At 40.1% G+C, this 22,063-nt stretch overlaps 1 protein-coding gene across 1 annotated transcript in view; it reads right to left on the bottom strand.

Annotated features, from left to right (window-relative positions):
- Positions 1-10,892: 10,892 nt before the first annotated feature.
- MYB (MYB proto-oncogene, transcription factor) overlaps positions 10,893-22,063 on the bottom strand; it is a 45,388-nt gene continuing 34,217 nt past the window's right edge. Inside the window, 2 exon segments of the mRNA XM_032216600.1 lie at positions 10,893-11,038; positions 11,041-11,077. Of these exon segments, the coding sequence (XP_032072491.1) occupies positions 10,962-11,038; positions 11,041-11,077 (114 nt within the window). The 3' untranslated portion in view covers positions 10,893-10,961.

The following is a 22,063-nucleotide window of genomic DNA, read 5'->3' as shown; positions in this document are numbered from 1 at the left end:
CTCATGTAATCCATGATAAAGCATACCTTTAGCCTCAGTAATTTAGGCTAGAATAATATTAATTTGAGAATTCAATTACACCAAATTGCTTTAAAGCTTTATACCATCGTTTCTTTCCTGGCTGTTTGGTAAGTAATAAACACTATTGCTTTCTCATTTCTGTTTCTTGGTCTTTGAAGAGATGACATATTTATTCTGTTAATATTTTCTATGGCTTCCTTCTACATTGTCTAGTGAATATGGACTATGTTGAATAAGGGCAAACCTCTTTTATTTTTGGTCTTGGTCTAGACCAGGGGTGTCAAACTCAAGGCCCGGGGACTGGATCCAGCCCACAGAGTGCTTAGATCTGACCCAAAGGACCACCCTAGAAACAGCCCATTTTCACTGGCAGAGCTCTTGGGCTACCACAGGCACCCCTGACAATAGTACTGTATAGCTGCCCACCCCCACCCTGCCTTCTGAAGTCAAACTCAACACTGATGCGGCCCTCAATGAAATCGAGTTTGACACCCCTGCTCTAAACAGTGTATTTTCTGCATTCCTATCCCCTAACATCCAGTATTGGACTCAAAATGAAACTGGAAGCCTTCTATCATTCTGTTTTCAATGTTGAGAAACTTAGGAATATAAATGTTTATAGGAACAGATGTCAGTGCTTGGGTATTAGGCAGGAAAAATTTATAGATCCCTAGGACAGAAAATTAATATGTCTACAGTGTCCTTTTAAGTTATGGAGGAGATCCACATTTTTTCTTTTACTTTTTAGGGTATTATTTTTTATGCTTCTTTATGTATTCAAATACTTTCTCAAAAGTCTGGAATATAATCCTCCTATCTGAAGGCTATAAATTTGAGGAAATTTGGAATAAACCAAACATACTCAGTACAGAATTACTGAATTATTTGAGACTGAAGGAAGAATAAAAACCAAGATCCAATTTGTCTACTAGATTGGACATACAACAACAGTCTCAACAATCTACTCCACAGAAGCTAAAATGTTACACCAATGTGTCAAGTGGTATAGCTAGTCTTAGATTTTACTCGCACAGGTAAACAACAAATTTCCAAGACTGAAATTCTGTTCTAGTCTATTAAAAATACTTTTTTTTTTTTTACAAATAATTGGTTACCTTTAAATTTTTCATAAGAAAACAATTTTTGAATAAATTCCAGTAGATTGCAGATCCCTGCTCTTTCACTAAAGCAGAATCTTTGTGCTGGACAGATAAATTAGCAATTTGTAAAAATGAAAAGAGACATTGGGCTAGAACTTTAATTATGAAATAAATAAACATAGCACTCTTTAAATACATTTTCTCACATTTTTTTCATTGTTGATTCAGTCTTGAAATTGCAAAATAAAAGTCACTGAGATTCCTCCTGAAAGCCACAGATTTCTCTAGAGGCATTGCATGTATAATTTTCTATTACTTTTTTTTTCCAATTTCATTATTGGACAGTGCAATCCTATAGGGATAGGAGAGAAGAAACCGAGAGAGAAAAATTAAACTGATCAGATCTCTAGTGTCTAGCGAATCGATTCATGCTCTCTTTGAACTACTTCTGTCCAAATATCTGTTTCGCCATTATTAACCAAGAAGAAATAACAAGAATAAGGGCAATGAAGGTTTTTGTAATTGTTATAGTGACAGTATATATAAGGCAGTAACAAGACCACACTCAATCCTAAATTCTTCAGGATATTCTCTTAGAGACTCAATGAATGCAACCTTACTCTAATGTGATTGGATGTTGATGAATAGATTAACTTCTAGGTTCCATTTCCTTAAAAAGTCATCTGATTTAAGTCTGGGCTGAGGTGCAGGTAATATAATACATACTGTACATTCAATATACTATTAACTCAGTGTATTAACTAAAAAGACCTTTGGTTCCCTTTTATCTTCCACCTTCACTAGTACAAAGAACAGTCTTTGATAGACATGTAGCTAAAGCACTGAAATCGGATTAATCTGAGCGCTGATCCTTAAAAACCTTTCATGACTAAGCAGAATTCTGCCGATATTTTTTTAAAATATCAGAACTGTTTGGATGCAAGCTTGATTGTATCTGCCAAATTAAATTCCACAGAAGTTAGTTGACTACTGTACATTTGCTCCCTCTTTCAAAAACATAATAAGTCTTTGGGTACATTTTGCCTCAATTAGCATGCTCAATGTTACAGTAGACAGGTATTTCCTTTTCTCATTTATTACCTGCCAAGTAATAGATCAATTGCCACTTTCAAAGTGATATGCTTTGATAATAAAAAAAGATGAAAATGCATATGGCTTAATCTAGTTTTTAAAGGTGGCAATTAGTTACCAGGAGATTTGATGTGTGGAATATTTGTGTGGAATTATGGCATGCTACCTGTATTTTTGCAGAGCCAAAAGTAAATATACCCCAAGGTAAATTATTACAGCTCATTCTTATTCATTGCAACATTTTAATAAGCATTTTAGTTTGATTTGTGTGTTCTTTTTCTCACATGCTGTGGTCTTAAATTTGATGGCAATTAGATAAGACTAATCAAAGGAAGAAATAGAATGTTGACAGAACTTTTTCAGCCCAGGTGTTCCTAAAGAGCAAAGCTTCCATTTGCTGCCAAAGTAGTCAAAAGTTTTGCATTTGGATTCTTATGAATGGTTGTGAAGATGTTTGCTCTGTGACAGCACAATTCCCCTCTGTGTCGGATCAGCATAGACAGCTGTGTCTTTCAACAATGGGAGGCATTGTTAGGACAACTTTAAAGAAGGTTCTGTAAGTTAATGTGATTATGCAAATATTGCTTGAACTACCTTCTATCTTTCACAAGTGAACACATTTCATTGTATGCCTCTAGTTCTGTTCAACCTTGAACTCTCCATTAAGCAAACCAATTCTCTAACCTACAAATACACTCTGGTGCTACCAGTTTGCTTTACTCTAAAACTTCTGACTTAGAGAGACAACCAGAAATAGACTGGACTGTAAGACTAAGTTTCATTCAGGAACAGATTTTGATACTTGGAAACCCATAGATTTCCTTGTTCTCAAATAAGGTATTATTCTCAGTTGTCTTTAGCTACTGTCATGGTATCATTTGTGGAAGGGGAAGAGCTCCTGGGATTCACTAATGCAGGACTGTCAAACTTGCGTCCCATAGGTCAGATGTGTCACCCGCTGGCCGCATCCATGCCTGGTTCAGCGAAGGGGAAAAAAGTTGTGATATGTTGCGTGATGCTGCCACGATGACCTGACTTTGACATCCCTGCACTAATGGAACAGTCATTTGATTCTTTTGCTACAGAGATATAGTAGTAGAGCTTTTTGTTACTATTTGAAGATGTAGGAAGGGCTGATTATATAATCTGATGAAAAGTTTCCCAGTTCCTTATCTCTGGCCAATCCAGATTGTCATAGCTGAGATTTGTCATGGAAAACACAGATCTTGTTTGGTCATTTATGGAAGGGTACAGGCTGAATTCAGATGTAGTTTAGACTTTATGATGACTGTGTAGAACAGGGGTATCAATCTGGCGGCCTGCAGGATACATCATGCACAAGCCACACCCACCCCAGCTCCACGAAGGGGAAAAACATTGTGATATTTTACATGATGGCAATGTGACACTGTGAGTTTGACACCTGTGCTGTCTGTAGAAGATCTCGTTCCAGATGAGGAAAGTCAATAAAGATAAGTTTATATCAGAATGGAAAATTTTGATAGAAGGTTTCCTTTGCAAACATATTTAAATTTCTGGTATTCTGCACATGTGCGCCATTCACTATAAATTGTTATGTGCATGGACGCGCACAGGGTGTATCTGGTGCATTTGTGAGCATTGTACGTGGGTTGCGAACCAGTAGTAAAACCGCCAACAACCCCTGACCCAGAAGTGTGTAAAGTTTCTTCCCTTATATGTTTTATAATATCTTTAAGACTAGTTTGATTATAGCAGGCTTACTCTAAAATAAAATACATTTTAAATATATCATGGGAGAAAAATTACTGCATTGTCGGTTTTTTTATTATTGTGGTTTATTATTGTTGCATCTATAGCTTTAACTTGTAAGTTGTTCAGAAGCCTTTTGTGTTAGGTGGGCTATAAAAACTGTAAATTAATAAACAGGCAGACAAATAATACAAAACAAGGAAACAATAAGCAACATTTTGATATTAAATTATACATTAATGTAAGAGGACTGCAGCAATATTTCTTTATAACAATTTTCAAATGCATCAATAGGTTTCTCTATGAATATCAGTCACATAGATAGGCACAATATTCTGAAAATGCTGCCATATGATTTCCCAGCCACGGACATGTTACATGATTGGGCTAGTATTTAAATAGCTTATATTGGGTGTCAGTTCTCCAGGGCAACTACAACATTCTGAGATTAAATACTACTGATGTAATGCTGGGAACACAGGCACATATTTGACTGAGAGCACTGTAGAAGCATGTCTAATTAAGATTCATGTTCAGCGATAGAGATGGGAAGCGGTGACATCACACACCATGTGTGCAGCTTTTCTCTCTGGGCATAAATCTTCAAAACCTTACAGTGATGCTATCATGGTGACTGACAAAATAATTACTGTAATGCGCTCTACATGGGGCTGCCCCTGAAAAGTGTTCGGAGACTACAATTGGTCCAGAATGCAGCCACGCGAGCGATATTGGGTGTACCAAGGTACACCCACACTACAACTATCCTCCGTGAGCTGCACTGGCTCCCTATTGGTCTCTGAGCACAATTCAAGGTGCTGGTTATTACCTTTAAAGCCCTACATGGCTCAGGACCCGGATATCTATGAGACCGTCTTCTGCCGCACACCTCACTAAGACCGATAAGATCGCACAGGGTGGGCCTTCTCCAGGTGCCATCAGCTAGACAATGTCAGCTAGCGGTGCCTCGGAGGAGGGCGTTCTCTGTTGCCGCTCCGGCCCTATGGAATGAACTACCCCCAGAGATCCGGACCCTACTCTCATGGCCTTCCGAAAAGCTATTAAAACCTGGCTATTCCGGCAGGCCTGGGGTTGTTGACTTCTTGTCCGAGGTCCAGCCCCGCTTAGACTGGGTGTATGGTGTGTTTCTTTTAATCTGTTCTCTTATGTTTGTCTTTTTACCCTTTTCTTAAAATTTTATTTCTGCAAGCCGCCCGGAGTCCTTCGAGATTGGGCGGCCTATAAATTTAATAAATAGAAATAGAATAGAATAGACTCACTCTGTTTTAAAAGCAACAACATGTACCTCCTTTATATGTGTTTATATATACTTTTATGATTGTGCTGATCTGTAATAAACAGATGCATTGAAATATGTAGTGCATATGTGTTCTTGGTGTCCCAGCCTGTGACTGTTTCTCTTGTTTGAACTAAGGCTGCCATTTGGGTGATCAACTTTCTCTGGTAGATCCTAGATCTCAATCGAGCATGGCTTTTGGGGAAAGTGTCTCAAGTGGACATGCTTCTCAACCAACACTAGGCTGCAGTCTGTAATATATTTTTTTATTTCTCAAAAAGGCCTCCAGGGGTACTTGGGACTCAGAAGCATTCCTAGAAATAAAGATTATTAGGGAAGGGGACTGGTTATTTCCAATATGTTGATACTGGTAGATACTAAGGGCTTCTCTATGGCTCAATTTCACCAACATGCTCTCTATGTTAGACACATAAAAGCTTTGCAGCGCAGCTCTTTATCACACAGCGCAGAAATATTATCCAAGTGACTTGAGGTTTTCTATGTATGCTTGACGGCAGCATGATATTGTATCTTACAGTTGCTACATCAGGGATTGGTGACCTATTCTGATCCTGAGTCTTCCCTCACCATTTTAACAAACCAAAAAAGAAACAAAGTGTCTGCAACTACAGTTAAATCTTACAAAATTCAGCTACTTTATATTCCACTCTTCCCACATTTTCTATAATGCCTCATGCAAAGAAATTGAAAGCTTGTGAAATATGGGTGGCATTAAGGCCATCTCCCAAGATTTTACATTTCAAGTTTCCTATTTACTACTCCTCTCCTTCCTTCCTTCTTTCCTCCCTCCCAATCTGTCCTGCCTGCCTGCCTTGCTTTCTTTCTGGCAAATTCTGTCCTCATGTCTATAGAGGCTAAGCAGTGCTATGCAAAACTTTGAAAGGTGCTTGATTTCAACTAAGGTTTGTGTGATTCTTGAAACTGTTTTGCATGACAACTCTTCTGTTTAAAGATGACCACACTGATTTGCTCCAGCCGTAGATTCAGTTCTAAGAATCAGCATGTTAAAACAGAGTCACATTTGCTATTGAAACTACTGACTTGTTACAACTGCATTGCTTTCTTAGAAGCATATTCAAGGAATGTAAATCTACTTTTGAGTAAATAGGGCTCCCAATTAAACTTTTGAAATATTGAATTAGACTAGATTAAATCTCTACTTGGGATTGTTTCTGATTAAACATGCAGGAGGTATCTGATGTTTCTGATTCCTTCTGATGAAACATGCAGGAGATATAGGGTAAATGACAGACTGATATAAAGCGAAACCCTTCTGTGCCAAGGATTGGTTAGCTTTTCATTCTAGGAATGTGATGAATATACTCAGTTCTTCCTTTGCTGTGGGGCTCCCATAGGTGCTCAGAGCTTAACATTAATATTGTTAATATTAATCAATTAATATTTCCAGTAGTATCTTTAGAATATACTGTATATTGACACAAATTTAAAAAGCAAACTTAAGTGTAATAACAGAACAATTAAATCAGTACTACCTTTGCTCAGTATATAGTGGACTTTCAGCTGTATTATGACTACAAAAATTATGACGGCAATGAATAATGAAACTATGGTACAACACATGTGAAGGATACAGTCTGGATAATACTGATAAGACATGTCTACAATTTCTTATCCTTTTCTTTAATGTGCTTATTTAGATTTATATTCCAGAGCTCAATGTGGCATACATAGTATGTTTTTGTATCCCCCTCCCCCACTTCCAGCAGCTATGACTACTTGGTTCTTACAACTAGTTTGCTATTGCTGATTTCTTCTATGGTTTCTTAGAGTTGTATTAGTGTCTCAATTTTATGCTTTTGAAAAATGCTATGCAATTTTCTGGTGTGGGTATATGAAAAAGAGAAAGGCAGAGGACAGGCGTATATAAATTTATCAAATTAAAATAATATAATGTGGTTATTGGGGAAATCTAACACTGATGGCCAAGCTAAGTGGCTATCTAAGAACCAATTTATTCTATCTACTGGTAAAACGGGAGTGAAAAGTAAACCAAGCTAAAAAAACATGTTAAAGATTGTGGTTTAAGGAGGGACACTTAGAAGAGACACAACTGGGTTATTTTACTACAGTACAGCTGGGCTATTTTATTATACTCACAACTCATCTGAGTAGTTTTAGTCTGAGAACCTGAATCGTTGCCAAACTTCTTAACAGGTAACAGGGGAAAGTCATAATTTATTGCAGTGCTTAAACCTTCCTTCACCCTCTGTTTTTGTATTTTTCTAGTTATATGGCATAGAATAAAGCTCTTCACTTTCCACTTCTCCAGATCTGCCCAACTTTGAATGACTAGAGCAGGGGTGTCAGACTTGTGGGCTGGATGTGTCACGTGCTGGCCACCCCACCTCCATTTTAGTGAAGGAGAAAAAAGTTGTGATGCATCACGTGATGACATGACACCGCAAGTTTGACACACTTGGACTAGTGGATCACTCATCCAATAGAATCCATTCAATTTGCTTCAAAACCTAACACTCATGAGTTAATAATCACGTTGTAGTTAAATTGGTATCTAAATTTATGGATCAGTCTTTTGTTATCATATAATCTATCTCTATGGGCAGTTATGGAAGAAGTAAATGCCAGTTAAGTTAATAATGGCGGAAAAGAGTAGGGATATTTTGCAACCTGCTATTGAAATTTTTCAGCACATGAGTAAAATTTCCTGAACACAACTCTTATAATCCCGTCATTTCAAGATTTCAACTCTGGGGCTTCAATAACTGAATGGATAAAGAACATCAGTTTAGGCTGTTGATAGAGGTGATCACAGAGGACAATGAAGAAACACCATAGCGCTTCTTATGTACTTGCATTAAATATATTAAGATACATGGCATACATTGTAATATAACAATTATTTCTATTTGGTGCTGTCATGGTAGATTAATTGGAACAGAATTATATGTAGAGGCATTTTGTTAATTTTTACTGCAGCTTTGTTAACTAATACAGAATTAGATTTAGAGATGAGTTTATAGAAAATGGGACGAGGTATGGAATGAAGATGTATTTAGTTTTATTTTAAGAGATAGTAGTAAGGTAATGTTGAATATACTTGCTGGGGTAAGGGGGGAAGGTTTATTTTTCTATTACTCTTTTTGGGGGGAGTTAATTTTTAATATTTCTTTTTTAGTGTATTTTTGTGTTAGATTCTTGTATATTTTTATCTGCTTAATATAGTTCTTAATAAAATTAATTGAAAACTTGGTGTAATGCCTGTTTGATGTTTATAGAGAATTACATAAAATGGAACAAATTATATTGTAAATAATTGGTAATGTTGGATGTGAAAGATGCACAGTATGCTACTATATGGTAAAATGGGTTTTTGTTCCTAATAATCTTCTTGCAATATTCTCATGGTTAGGTTGGGAATTGATTTATGCCATGTAATTTGTATTATTTTCTGCAAAGGCTGGATTATCATGTTTTTTCAGAGATTATTTCAAATTCTCCTGAGGCTGCCACACATATCAATTGAAATTAAAACCAAAGTTGTATCAAAGTATCTTTCACAAACCATTTTGTGGTTATCTGCAGTCCAGTCTTATTTGGCGTTTGTGTTGAATGCTTTGGACAAAACATCTCTTAGAAATATAGTTATGTATCAAAACTCCAACCCTATATCTTCATGATCTGGTCCCATGGTACAAGCCACTAACTAGAAATTTTAGGACAAAATCATTTAAATGTGTTTGTCATGTAGCAATAGACCTTCCCAAAATGTTGCCCCATCACCATGCCCTTTGGATATTACAGGAAAACATTGTGGTCTGTTTGAGAGATGGTTGAGTTCCTTCACTGCCCAAATCAGGAAGCATTTGTTTGGTATGGTCCTAATGCCAAAGCTTATGTCTGTTTATTGTATGAACCCTTCAATTGTGACTTAACCAAGGCTAAGCAAACTATGGTTTATAAAACATGTGACCCAGACACAACATACATTAGAGATGTGCTGTAATTAAAGTAGGTTAGGGTACTCTGGATCCACAAGTACCTTCTCTGTATCTCTGGCTCTGGTTCTTTAAAGGCACCCCACCTTTCCCAAGGCTGACAGAGCAGTCATTCAGTTTCAGAAAAATATACTTCTGAGTTGCAGTTTCACCATCTCAACTGACTACATACAGAAGTATTAAAACCTTGCCATATTGTCCCATGAGAATATAGATGATTCTCTACATAGACTCGTATTGTATGAAACAAGAATTTGATTATTTTACTTTTGAAATGGCAGAAACAGCTCCGACTTAAAATAAGTGAAGCTTACACATTCTAATATTTTGTAAAACTAACAGAACAAATGGATATAGTCGAATGACATTCTTGACGAGTTTGCTAAAATGCCAGCTTATCTAAAGTAATAAACAAGCAGTTAACTTTTTACAAAATGCCACACTTTATTTATCTACAAGGCAGTACATTGTATTATAAAAAGTGCAGACAAGGTTGCACTAATTCTATTAAGGCAGCAATGTCTGACATTAAAAAAAAGCCATTTTCTCTTCACACTGAGAAAAATACAGATATGGCAGTCCCAAGGCCATAATTTTCTTTTTAAATTGTGCAGTCTAAGTATGGGATCTTTAAACATGAGACAATAATTGAAAACATAAGCAAGATTGTGTTCTCCCAAAATACTAATGATCTGCATTCTATGTTTTCAAAACCTCTGAAAATACATACACATAGGCACATAAAAACTCTCAATAAGTGTTTCAAAATATTGCTTGTCCAAGAAAAGAGGGAGCATCAAAACAATATTGCAAAAATCAGAAATGCTAGTGCATAGTCAAATAGCTACTTGCTCCCCGACTAGGGTTTTATTTTTTTTATATAAAACTTTATAGTTCTTTAGTAGTCCATCTACATGCTGCAAGTCTGCAGCAGCAAAGAACATTACAAATTAAAAAAAACCCAACCCAAAGTCCATTTGGCATTTACAAAAATTAAATTACTGAATAAAAATATAATTTGTTTTCATAAAACTATGCTTCATACAGTAAAAATAAAAATAAAAAATAAAAAAATAAAAGCAAGCTTTTCTTAATAAAAAAGGAGAAGCTATCTAGATCTCCATTAAGTAGAACAGTACTTCAAATAAAGGTAAGTGAGCATTTACACACAAGGTATGCCCAGCCTTAACTTTTATAATAGCATTTGCAGTAATGCTTTTCTTGCAGTATTTCAGACCAAGACATTTCTTCAATGATTTTAGCATAAGCTACTGATTGAGTACCAGCTCTCAAAAAGAAACCAATAAAAACCTAGACAACATTTTCACTGGCACTGGAACTCAGGTAGCAACTCTTCACTGAATTAATACTGTGCACTTGATCTCCCCAAACATTTTTAATCATTTAAAATCACTGTGTTGTTAAAATCTGCATTATTAATAACTGTGTAAAATTGAATACCTGATAACTTAGTACAGTAAAGTATCATCAATGTAAGAGAATGTTGCTCTGTCCATTTCCGTTTTTAAAGTTGGGTGAATTCCAACCTGATTCATATATGCTTGTGTGAATATATGCACTTTGTGCTGCTCCCAAATGTTGTACCATAACAACAAACAAACAAATATACAAAAATATTTTTCTCCCATGTAGAAGAATGGTAAATCTAAATCAACTGTTAAGTGTTTTGAAAAAGAGAACGTAATGCTTGTTGGTGGACTTTTACATAACCAGAGTTCGAGCTGAGAATGCACCCATGTATTTGCGCGCTGGGTCGGAAAAAGTCAGCTGATCTTCGTCTTCCCGCAGAAAGTTGAATCCCATGTGTTGCTAAAATGCTAAAGACAAAAAGAAGAGAGGAGAATTGAGAAACAGGGTTTTTCTTCTCCAAGAACTTAACACTAGGGAGTGTGACATTGAGAAGGGGGAAGTCCTGCTATACAAACCACAATAACAAAATGATGATGGAATGTGTCATGCATATTGACCTCAGATACCTAAATCAAGTGTATGGAATTGTAATACATATTTCATCACTTGTCCCTGTCTTAGATGTCCCAAGGGAAGTCATTAGATTTCAGTCTGAAACTCATAAGCATAAGGGTTCCTTTGGGAAGCAATACAGTACTCAGGAGGGGGCTTAACAGTGGTGGGTTACAACCAGTACACCCCGATATGGGCGTACCTGTGCCTGCCAGGAGCACCAGGTACCGTTCCAGTACGGTGCTCTGGAAGGCCCGCCCGCCCACGCTCATTACCAGGATTTGAAGTTTTCGGAGCTTCCGTGCACGGAGCATACAGCGCCTGCGTGATGCTCCGCCGAGCAACTGGAGCAACGCGGGCAGTAAGTACACATGCATGCGCTGCGCACGTTCATGTGGACGCCGCCCAGCCCCATGGCACTGTACGGAAACCACCACTGGGGCTTAGTCTCATGTAAAGACCAGTCAAGAAGAGCTCAAGCCTCACCTCCAAAAACCTGGTTAGTCTAATTTGTTACCAGCTTTCTAATGAACTTGGCACCTTTCTCCAATCTGCTTAGTTCATAAGTTTAAACTTCTGATTGCCTGGACAAGAACAGATCATTACATTACATACAACACTGCAAGTCTTTAAGAAGATGCTGGATAGCTATCTGTCTGAAACGACCGTTGACTTACCTGAATGGTCCTTCTATGTGCACTGCGAGGGGAATCCAAGCATGGGTTAACTTTGTCCATTACCCTAGAGACTGAGTTATGTAATTGTTGGCCACGCCTCTTCTGACTGGGGTAATTCAGTTTTGTACGAAGGCTCATCCGATCCAAGAGAAGCCAAGGAATCAGCAGACGAGAAGGTAAGTAGGTAAGTAACACAATGAGTGTGTGTGAGACTGAGACAGTGCCAGTGCCCGGACCAGCTGAAGCTGAGGGCGGGTTTGGGTTCCCCTCGCAGCGCACATAGAAGGACCGTTCAGGTAAGTTAACAGTTGTTCTCCTATGCACTGCTTGGGGAAACTAAGCATGCGACATGCCAAAGCAATGAGTTTCAAGGGCGGGACGCAGGCTGGTCAGGGGCCGTGGATGATGCTACAACCCTCTGTAAGACGCGTTGCCCAAAGGAAGCTTCCACCAAGGCATTCATGTCCACTTTGTAATGACGGATGAAGGGCGATGGTGATGACCAGGTCGCCGCTCTACATGTGAACCCGTGGGATGGAAGACTTAAGAGGGTCCACGGATACTGTCCGGCACCACCTGCAAAAGGCCTGCCAAGTGGTTTCATAAATTCGCATTGTGGACAGACAGCAAGCAGCTGGATCGTGGCAATGACTTTGTCAGAGAAGTGCTGGCGCATCAGGATCACCTGCGCACGTGCCACACGGCTAATTGTAACAGCTGAGGGTTCGGGTGGATGAGAACCCCTTGCAAGAGCATTATCCAGACGTCTGGTATTCTCCACAGTCGGGAAATTGAAAGATGGACCAGGTCGGCATACAAAGGGCCTTCCACCTGTTCCAGCAGAATCTTCTGGATGACCAGCAGTGTGAGTGGGAGAGGTGGGAAGACGTATAGAAGACCTTCCAGCCAGGGGCTGCAAAGGGCGTCGGTGCCTTCCGCTTCCAGAACGTAATACCTAGTGAAGAACCTCGACAGGTGTGCATTGTGCGGTTGAGCAAAGAGGTCCACCTGGGGCCAGCCGAAGCAGTGAGCCATTTCCTGTAATAGAGTCGGATGGAGTTGTTCTGCTTAGCCAATTCGCCTGTACATTGGCTGTGCCTGAAATGTGCTCCGCACGAAGTGATAACAGGTGAGTCTCCGCCCAATGGTGAAGGAGTTCAGCTTCCAGCATCAAGGCCTGAAACCTGGTGCCTCCCTGGAGGTTGACATGCGCCTTGGAAGCTATGTTGTCCGTGAGAACCAACACGTGGGTTGGTTGACATCAGGTCTCAAAAGTCACGGAGAGCTAGGCAGATCGCTCGAAGCTCTAGCCAGTTGATGCTGTTCCACAATTCCTGGGCACTCCAGCGATCCTGCGTCACCCGGCCCAAGGCATGGGCTCCCTATCCGAATAGACCCGTGTCTATTGTCACTACAACGCGGCCCGGCTCCTTGAAAAGGCACCCCTTGAGGATCTTTGAAGAAGTCCATCAGTGGAGCGAACGTAGCACCTTTGGAGGCAAACGGACCTTGGTCTGTGAATGGCTGGTGTGAGCCCTCTGAAATGGGAGCAAAAACCATTGGAGAGGACGTGCGTGAAACCACGACGTCTATGCACGAGAACATCTTCCCCAGCCGTTGGGAGAGGATCGCGAGGGGAAGAGAAGGCTGCGTTTGCATCTGACTCACCAGGGTCTGAAGGCTTCGACGCCTTTCCTAGGAAAGCAACATCACGCACAGTTCGGAGTCGATGATGGTCCCGAGATGGAGGAGGGATGTAGTTGGGTGCAAGTGGCTCTTTGGAAAATTCAAAATGAAGCTGTGGAGTTGCAATTCTTTGATCGTGGTCTGCAAATCCTGCCTTGCCATATCTGGGAAAGACGATAGGATCAAAATATCATCTAGATAACATTTAATCCTTATCAGAATGGACCGGAGGGATGCTGCTATCACCGCCAACAACTTTGTGAGGGTCTGCGGGGCCGATGAAAGGCCGAATGGCAGGGTGCGGTATTGAAATGGTGCCCCGCAAACTGGAATCGCAAGAACCTTTGATGTGATGGGTGTATCGGCACGTGGAGGGTTGCCTCCTTGATATCCAAAGAGGTCAGTAGGTCGCCTTGCCGGATACAGGCTAGAATGATCTTGAGTGACTGCATTTTGAACCTCTGGCATTTCAGGTAGAGATTGAGCCGTTTCAAGTCTAGGATGGTCTGCCATCCTCCCAAGCTTTTGGGCACCAAGAAGACGATAGAGTATAACCCTAGCCTTTCCTGTCCCTGAGAAACTCTTTCTATAGCATTTATGTGATATGGTCTCCTGCCCCCATGTCTAGTGGTTGAAGGAAGCACCTTGCGTTTATCCCTATTTCAATCAAAATAGGATCCAATGCAGCTCCAAACAGAGGGCCTCCCTTGAAAGGGATAGAGGCAAGACGCCATTTGGAGCGTAAATCAGCTTGCCAATGGCGAAGCAAGAGGAGCCAGTAGGATGCCATGTTGGATGCAATCGCACGGGATGCGAACTTGGCCATGTTGAGCGTAGCATCTGAAGAGAACTTCAGCGCTAGCCAGCAGTTTATTTACATCCTAGTGTAGTCGGAGGTCTTTGGGTGGAAGCCTAGACTGCAGCTGTGGGGGGCAAGGATAGTTGATGCGCCAAATATAGCCTCTCGACTATCAACGACAACCCGGCCTTCACGTGGTGCCCCCTGTTCCCACCAATCGGGCTCTGTCGACCCTTGGGACTGGCGTCCCCTTGGGTATATCCAGCCGAAACAGCTTCCATGGATCGCCATAACTTTCCATGGAAGTCGCCTATACCCACGTTGGGTGAAGAGGCGTCGAGTGAGTGAGTGAGTGAGACTGCAGCTGTTGCAACCAAACCAGCCAAGTTCTATTAAGGAAATAAGCTGCTGTGGCTGCATGTAACACCCAGGCAGCCTCCTGGTGCGTTTTTGTGATGACCAGTTCGGCCTTGAGGTCCTCAGCCTTAAGACCTTCCGAAATCTCAGAAGGGATTAAGGCCAGGGAGGCCAACACCCCTACAGGGGGATCCACAGTAGGGAACTGAAAGGAGTTCATCCAATTCAGGCGTGGAAGCGTAGAGCTTCCTGTCCCCATTACTAGGAGAGGGAACAGCCATCCATTGGGACCACTGTTTCTGAACAACGTCCATAAACAGCTTTGGATGGGTATGACATCCTGCTTCTGCACCTGTTCTGCAAAAAAACAGTCAGTGAAATCAAATCCTACAGCCGTACTAGCTTGAATGGTGACACCACCCATCTTAGTAGTTGCCTTAAGTTTGTACAAAAGCGATTGGAATAAGGCAGGTCGAAATAAGCTGGAGAAGGCTTGTGTATCTTGCACCAGACCATCGTCATCCAACAATTCTAGGGCAGTTACGTCCTCCTCCTCACCAGGATAGAGCCCTCGCTGTAGGCTGAAGGTGGAGGTGAAGGAGGATCAGCCTGAGAAAATAGAAGGATCTCTGGCAATGCTGAGAGAAACAGGGCGTTGGGCCCTGCGCTGCAACTCCGCATCCACCCTTTGGGAAATGGCTGCAGAAATCATGCTATGAAGTTCTGGGGGCAAATCAAATTCGGGCCCATGGGCCGTGGGTGTAAACGTGGCCGCAGGCTCTGAATGTGGGGATGTTTGACTTGTGTTGGGCCCACCGCAGACAGGTCTGGGGTAGATCGGGGGCCCCAAATCCTTTCGTCTGCACCCCTCCCTGTAGTGTAGGAAGATCGGGGGACCAGCCTGGATTCCCGCTGGGAGGAATCAAGGGAAGAGGGGAGCGGCGCTTGGCCACTAATGTAGGAGGGGACTAGTGGAAGGCCCAGAGCCGAGGCTGATGACTTGCACTTGGCAGCTCTATCCAAGGCTGCAGATGGTGCGCGTGATTTATGTTTAGAGGCCCTAGTGGTGGCCCTACCCACCCTGGTGCTGTGCCCAGCGGTCTCAGAGTGCAGCGGGAAAGAGCTGGGAGATCCATCGCTGTGCCTCCAGAAACTGAATGATCGGCCATAATAAATCCCGGGGAGCAGGAGAGATTTGAAAGGCTCAAGCTCACTTCTGAAACCAGGGCAAACCACTGAAAATTGGCAAGCTGACTCGTTATAGTGCTAAGTGATGGCGGCAACCAACCTCTGCAGCACAATGACTCATTCTGTCCTCAATTGCAACTGAGCGTGCAAGGCAAGCTCCACCCCTTCCTGCCGTTGATTTGGCACGAAGGCACTAACGGCTCAATTAGCTGCCACCAGCACCTGTGTCGGCACAAAATTCAAAAGTGCATCCAAAAAGATGGCCATCATCTTTCTCCGCCCGGAGAGGGGGGGAGGAAACGGAACATCAGTAGCAGAATGGCGCGGATGACTCACCCCAAAATTGGGGCTGCAGTGGCAAGGCTCTCAAAGCGCTGGAAATGGGACCCACGCCTAAGGAGTATGGCCGCACCCGCTGGAGGCAAGAACACGCAGCCTTTTCAGCGGCAAGCAATAGCAATAGCAGTTAGACTTATATACCGCTTCATAGGGCTTTCAGCCCTCTCTAAGCAGTTTACAGAGTCAGCTATTGCCCCCAACAACAATCGATTCCTCATTTTACCCACCTCGGAAGGATGGAAGGCTGAGTCAACCCTGAGCCGGTGAGATTTGAACAGCCGAAACTGCAGTCAGCTGAAGTAGCCTGCAGTGCTGCATTTAACCACTGCGCCACCTTGGCTCGGGAATGGGAGGCGGTACTAGTGGGTTGTTGGGCCCTGCACCGACACGAGAGCAGCGAACCGACTCTCACCACGGCCACTGATCAGGGAAAGAGAGCGGCGGACCGACCCTCTACTGATTGAACCATTCAGACCTCCGCGCATAAGTTTCCTGGCGAACCTTCCTGCGGCCGCTAGAGTCACAAGGAAGCGTGATTCTATAACTTAGGAAACACAAACACCAACAATCTGTAGTCAAACGTACCAAAAGGAAGAAAAAATCCAAGTCAAATGAGCTAATTTTGTCTATTATCCTAGAGGAGAAAAATTTTGGTCTCTTTAAGGCTGGACTGAGTTAAAAAAACTGAACTACCCCAGTCAGAGGAGGCATGGTCAACAATTACATAACAGGGGGTTGGCAGGGGGTTGGACTGGAAGACCTCCAAGGTCCCTTCCAACTCTGCTATTGTATTGTATTTAAATTAGGAATCCGTTGTTCTCTCCAAAGGCTTCTATTACAAATTGCTAAATAATAGGAGCCAGAAGATGCCAAGTTTATAATGTCTCTCAACCTTTTATTAAGCTTTGAGAATGTGAGCAGGAACAACTTCTATGTTTTGTGCCTCTAAAGATGGCTATCATTGGTTGCTTTTGATCTGATTGTGATGTTACTTTCAGGACTTTCTATGAGAATAATTCTGATGTTGCAATGTAGTTATTATTCAGTATATGAATGATAGGTACAGCAGGTAAACATGAAATTCAGGCTTATGATAAAATGCATGATAGATTCAACATTGGTCTCCATTGTCCCTGTCTAAGGCAACCAGACAATCTTAAAACTGCCTTCTTCTATATCACCCTGCTTGGATGTTAAGATCCTTTAAGGCTCTCTGATGCATTAGAGAAGAAATAACGTACCATGTGCTCTTTCACGTACGCTTGCAGGGAAATATGTGCCTGAAGTCTTTCTTCTACTTCTCCTCCTCTGACATTATTATATTTATATTTGTCTGGGGCCCTTTCAAGTTTTTAGGCTTCGACCCCTAAGACACTGGGCATTGTGTGCTTTAAGCAGACTACTGCTGCTGCTTTTAGAACTACTAACTATTCTGCATCTCTTGAACAGAAAAACAGTGTATTAAAACCAAGCTAACACTTAAGAATATTCCAAGACAAGAAAAAGCAACAAAATCTTTACATTAATGCACAAAAGGAGTGCCAACCTTCCCTAGAGAAATGTAGGGAGAAAGGGGAAAGGCCTGCCACAATAGAAGCAACATTCTTAACTACAGTCTGTGCTTGCAATGTTTACAAAGGTTGAAAACTCAACATAACACTGTGTTGGAAAATGATAAACCTGTTCTGTAGTCTTGCAAACTATCTCTTGCTGCCTCCAGTCATCAGGAAAGGACAAAATGTCAACATACTATGGAATTTGCTGATAGAGATAAGTATTGCTTTCTTCTACCCATGTGTTAAAATTTACTCGTGGAAATCAGAAACTGGTACATTCAGAGCAGCAATTCAGCAACCCTAATGATAAAACCTGCAAAGACACACAACCTTCTATCTCTGTGACAGAAAAGATATACTATGGCATGGAATACTATACCATATATACATTCGTTTAATATATTTGTTGACCATCCAAACCCATATAGTTTTTTGTGACTGGGATCTCCAATGCAATTTAAACTGTACTTCCATCAAAATAAATTTTAAATATGAAGCAACACTTACTTATTCCAGAGCTTGGTAGTAGTCCTTAATCAGGACATTACCATATCAAAATGATGTGTTATGATGCAAGCATTAGACAAAGATAAAATTTATTATTATTATTTCAATGATATTACTACCTTGAACATGTTGCAGAACTAAAATACAATTTAACCAAGAATCGATTTTAGATATAACACCATGAAAACTCCATACGAGATATAAACTCTATAAATTAAAAACAAATCAAAATCATCTAAATCACTACAGAAGAAAACAAGTGATGTGACAGAGTTTAACTCTCTAATGTGAACCTGAGTTAACTATGCATTTTTTTCTTGATCTATATCTCTCACTTAGTTCTTTGGTCTTCAGTAGTCCTGTCATAAAGCAATCAACCTCATGTCAAAAACAGTCCAAATATGTAGCTATGGATTTGTAAAAAGGCACCTCCAACTAATTTTTTTTACACAGCATAATCCTCTGCAAACCACATTCAAGGGCAGGTTGTGACATACATTTTACCTCACAGATATACCACAGTGCTGTTTCTTCTTCATGATTTCACTAGACAGCCTCGACTCTCTTGAGAAGCTGGTTAGACTTCCAGTAATGTTCAACACTGTGTAACTCCACTGAGTCAGATCTACTCAGGGGAAATAGCAGCTGCTGCCCGAATGACTGATCTCTTTTTTATAAAGCATACTGGAAACCCAAAATGGTTCTGATCATGGAAAATGATGAGCTGCTGTTAAGATCTGCAGGGAGTAACGGCAGCAGTGGCAGTTCCTTGACATGATATGGGATAAGGCATGAGAGAACAAGTGTTGCATGTTTCTTCTAATGATTGGCTAAAAGATTTCCTTCTTTTAACAAAGAATATCACTCATATATATTGACTAATAATACTATCCAGAACATACTGGCCCCAACTGCCTGCCCATCAAACTAAGAGAAAGGATTTAACAGATCCGATTTAACAGAGAAGTTGATAAATACAGTCAGAAAGTGTGTGAGTTTAATTTTGAAGAGAAGTGATAAAACCTATGCAGAAAGTATTATTGATTTTGTCTAGTCTGCTGTAGAAAACCAGATTAGCACAAACACTCATAAACACATTTGCATATGGAACTAGAACTCTTGTAGGTTAGGATTGCAGCATATGATGTTCTAAAGAACAGTAATATGCACGAACAAGGGATGAATTTTGGATAAAACTGCAACATTCTGAATCAATGATAATTGCTTGATGATTAGGTGCACTGTATTTCTGTTTGTTTTTGAAGATTTGGTTTAGCTCTATTTGAATGGCAAAATTATGAATATAAATCTGAAAATGTGATTGTTGAAATGATTATGATGAAAGACTGAATCAGTAAAGAATTCAAGGGTGATAAAAAATTCTGAATCATTTTAATTTTTGGTAACGTGAAGATGTGAAACTTGGGGGAGGGATGGAAAGGCAAAAAAGTAGAGGAAATGAGAAAACTGCAAGAAAAAGTATGAGTCTGTATGAAAAAATATTAAAGGCATATTATTTTTCCAGCAGAAAATATGAACAATATTTTAAAATGCATATTAGAGTATGAGTGATGGAAAAAGAGAAGGTATTGTATGGTATGTATGTAGAGAAAGATAATTGAAAATAAACTTTCAAACTGAACAAGAAAGGCCTTTTCCTTGGAGGATTATTGCTGAAAGGAGACAGAAAAAACAGAGATTTTGATGAAAATAAAAAATTGAGAGAAGACTGTTAAATAAAAATCACCAGCAGAAATGAGTGAAATTAAAAGCAAAACTGATAAAATTTGGTTTCTGATAAAAATCACAAGGGAAGACTGGAAGGCGTGTTTCAGAGATTTGTATAGGAATATGTTGGTGTCCAAGAAAAAAACTGATCCAAAGAAACTATTAATAAACACTTCAAGAATACTGAAAAAATAGTAAGGATACTAATGTAGATTATATAACTGGAGAAATCTTAAAATGCATTTGTGATTTACTTATGGAGTGTCTGCACAACTTGCTCAATGTGGCCATGAAGATTCACGGCTGACTTACTGGAAGACTAATTGTCCCCTCTTTTACACTCTATAATCTGTAAAAGCTGTGCTATAATGCAATCAATTCGATTCTATGGATTGATGACAACTTAACTCCTGAGCAATCTTTACTCTAGTATTCAAAAATTGAATGAGAATGGATCAAAGGGCACAGGGATGTATGTTAGCTTTCAGCTTTGAACATTTTATAAAATGATTTACGGAAACTTTAAGGTATATACTGTACTGTACCAGGTACAAATCTTTCATATGGTTCATTGTTTGGTAGTGAGAAGGCAAATGTTATTCCAAAATGATAAATGTCCTTCTTTGACTGCTGCCCTTGTTTCACATGATATACAATATAAACAGTGGTCTGACCTTTTTATCTAAAACCTACAGAAATGAGTAAGGATTGATATTCATTACAAGCACTCTGTGACTTGATAATTACCAGGCAGTCACACCCTAAGGCTCATCATAACTTTGGGATTCTGTTTGTAAGCAAACAGAGATGGTTGATTTCTGAAAATAAGTTTGAATAATTTCCCTTTCAAAGTGTTTGACAAGGTTCAAAGTAATGATGGTCTTACTTTCTTGCTCTTCTTTAGGCTGTGTGTGCTATCCCACTTGTAATATTACCAATGTTTTTGTGCGAACTACTACTGAAGCAGATGCATTGTATTGTTACCGTATGCAGCTCTATATAAAAATATTCCTGTCGCTCTCATAGGAGCTAGGAATACTTTCAATTGTTATGATATGCCAAGTTTAAAAGTTGGTTTCACAAATGAGCCCTTGGAATTCATTCATTTCACATTCATTTCAAAATAGGATGTATGTTAAATAGCCCTTCTTGACTTCTGATAATATTTAATTTGTCCTATTTATTTTTTATTAAATGGTTGAGTTTGCTAACTGCATTTTATAATAAAAAGTTATCATATTAAATGATATTAAAGAAAACAGAATAAAAGTAATCCAGAAGAAAGAAAGCTATTTCTTTCTAAGGCACATGTGCAGTAATTGCATGGATGCTTATTAGGATAAAAGAAAAGTTTTAGATCCTACAGGAAGAAGGGAAGGAAAGTCACAATCTGATTTTGCTAGACACTAATGAAAACTTCATAACCCTCTGAAATATGACTAGAGCCTACTTGCTCACAGGAGAATAGAAAAAGACCACCACAGCCAAGGAGACACTATTGAAACCAACGAGTTTTGCTGCCTATATTGAATGCTGCTATTTTGTTCCCTCTCCTTGTCTTCTTGAGATGATTACTCAAAAACAAAACATGCTGCCTAAACACTGTCCCATTTTCTAGACAGGTTTGAAGACAGGTTTTTGTGATCAAGTCTATAGCAGCCATCCTTGGTCCCTCCTGTACTACATATCTCAAGTCCCAGAATAAATGATAAAGAATTCCAGGAATTGTAATCCATCCATCTTGAAGCATTCCCACAATGGGAAAGGTTTCCTTGCAGGAATATTTGTTAGTCAACATTAGAATCTGGGTTCTCCCACTGCTTCCTCCTTAATGATGCTTACTAATAGATGTTTAGGGTTCCACTGACTTAAAACTGCCCCTCATTAATAACAGCCTTACCATAAACCACAAAATTTTCACTAACTGCCATGTGACAATGCCATACACAGATTAAGGCAACAGTGGTTCTCATGTTTCTATTTCCTTCTTTCCAATACAGTTCC

Source organism: Thamnophis elegans, chromosome 4 (assembly GCF_009769535.1).
Source record: "Thamnophis elegans isolate rThaEle1 chromosome 4, rThaEle1.pri, whole genome shotgun sequence".
Lineage (NCBI taxonomy): Eukaryota > Metazoa > Chordata > Lepidosauria > Squamata > Colubridae > Thamnophis > Thamnophis elegans.
The sequence above is the reverse complement of the archived record's forward strand: the minus strand, read 5'-3'. Positions and strand labels throughout refer to the sequence as shown.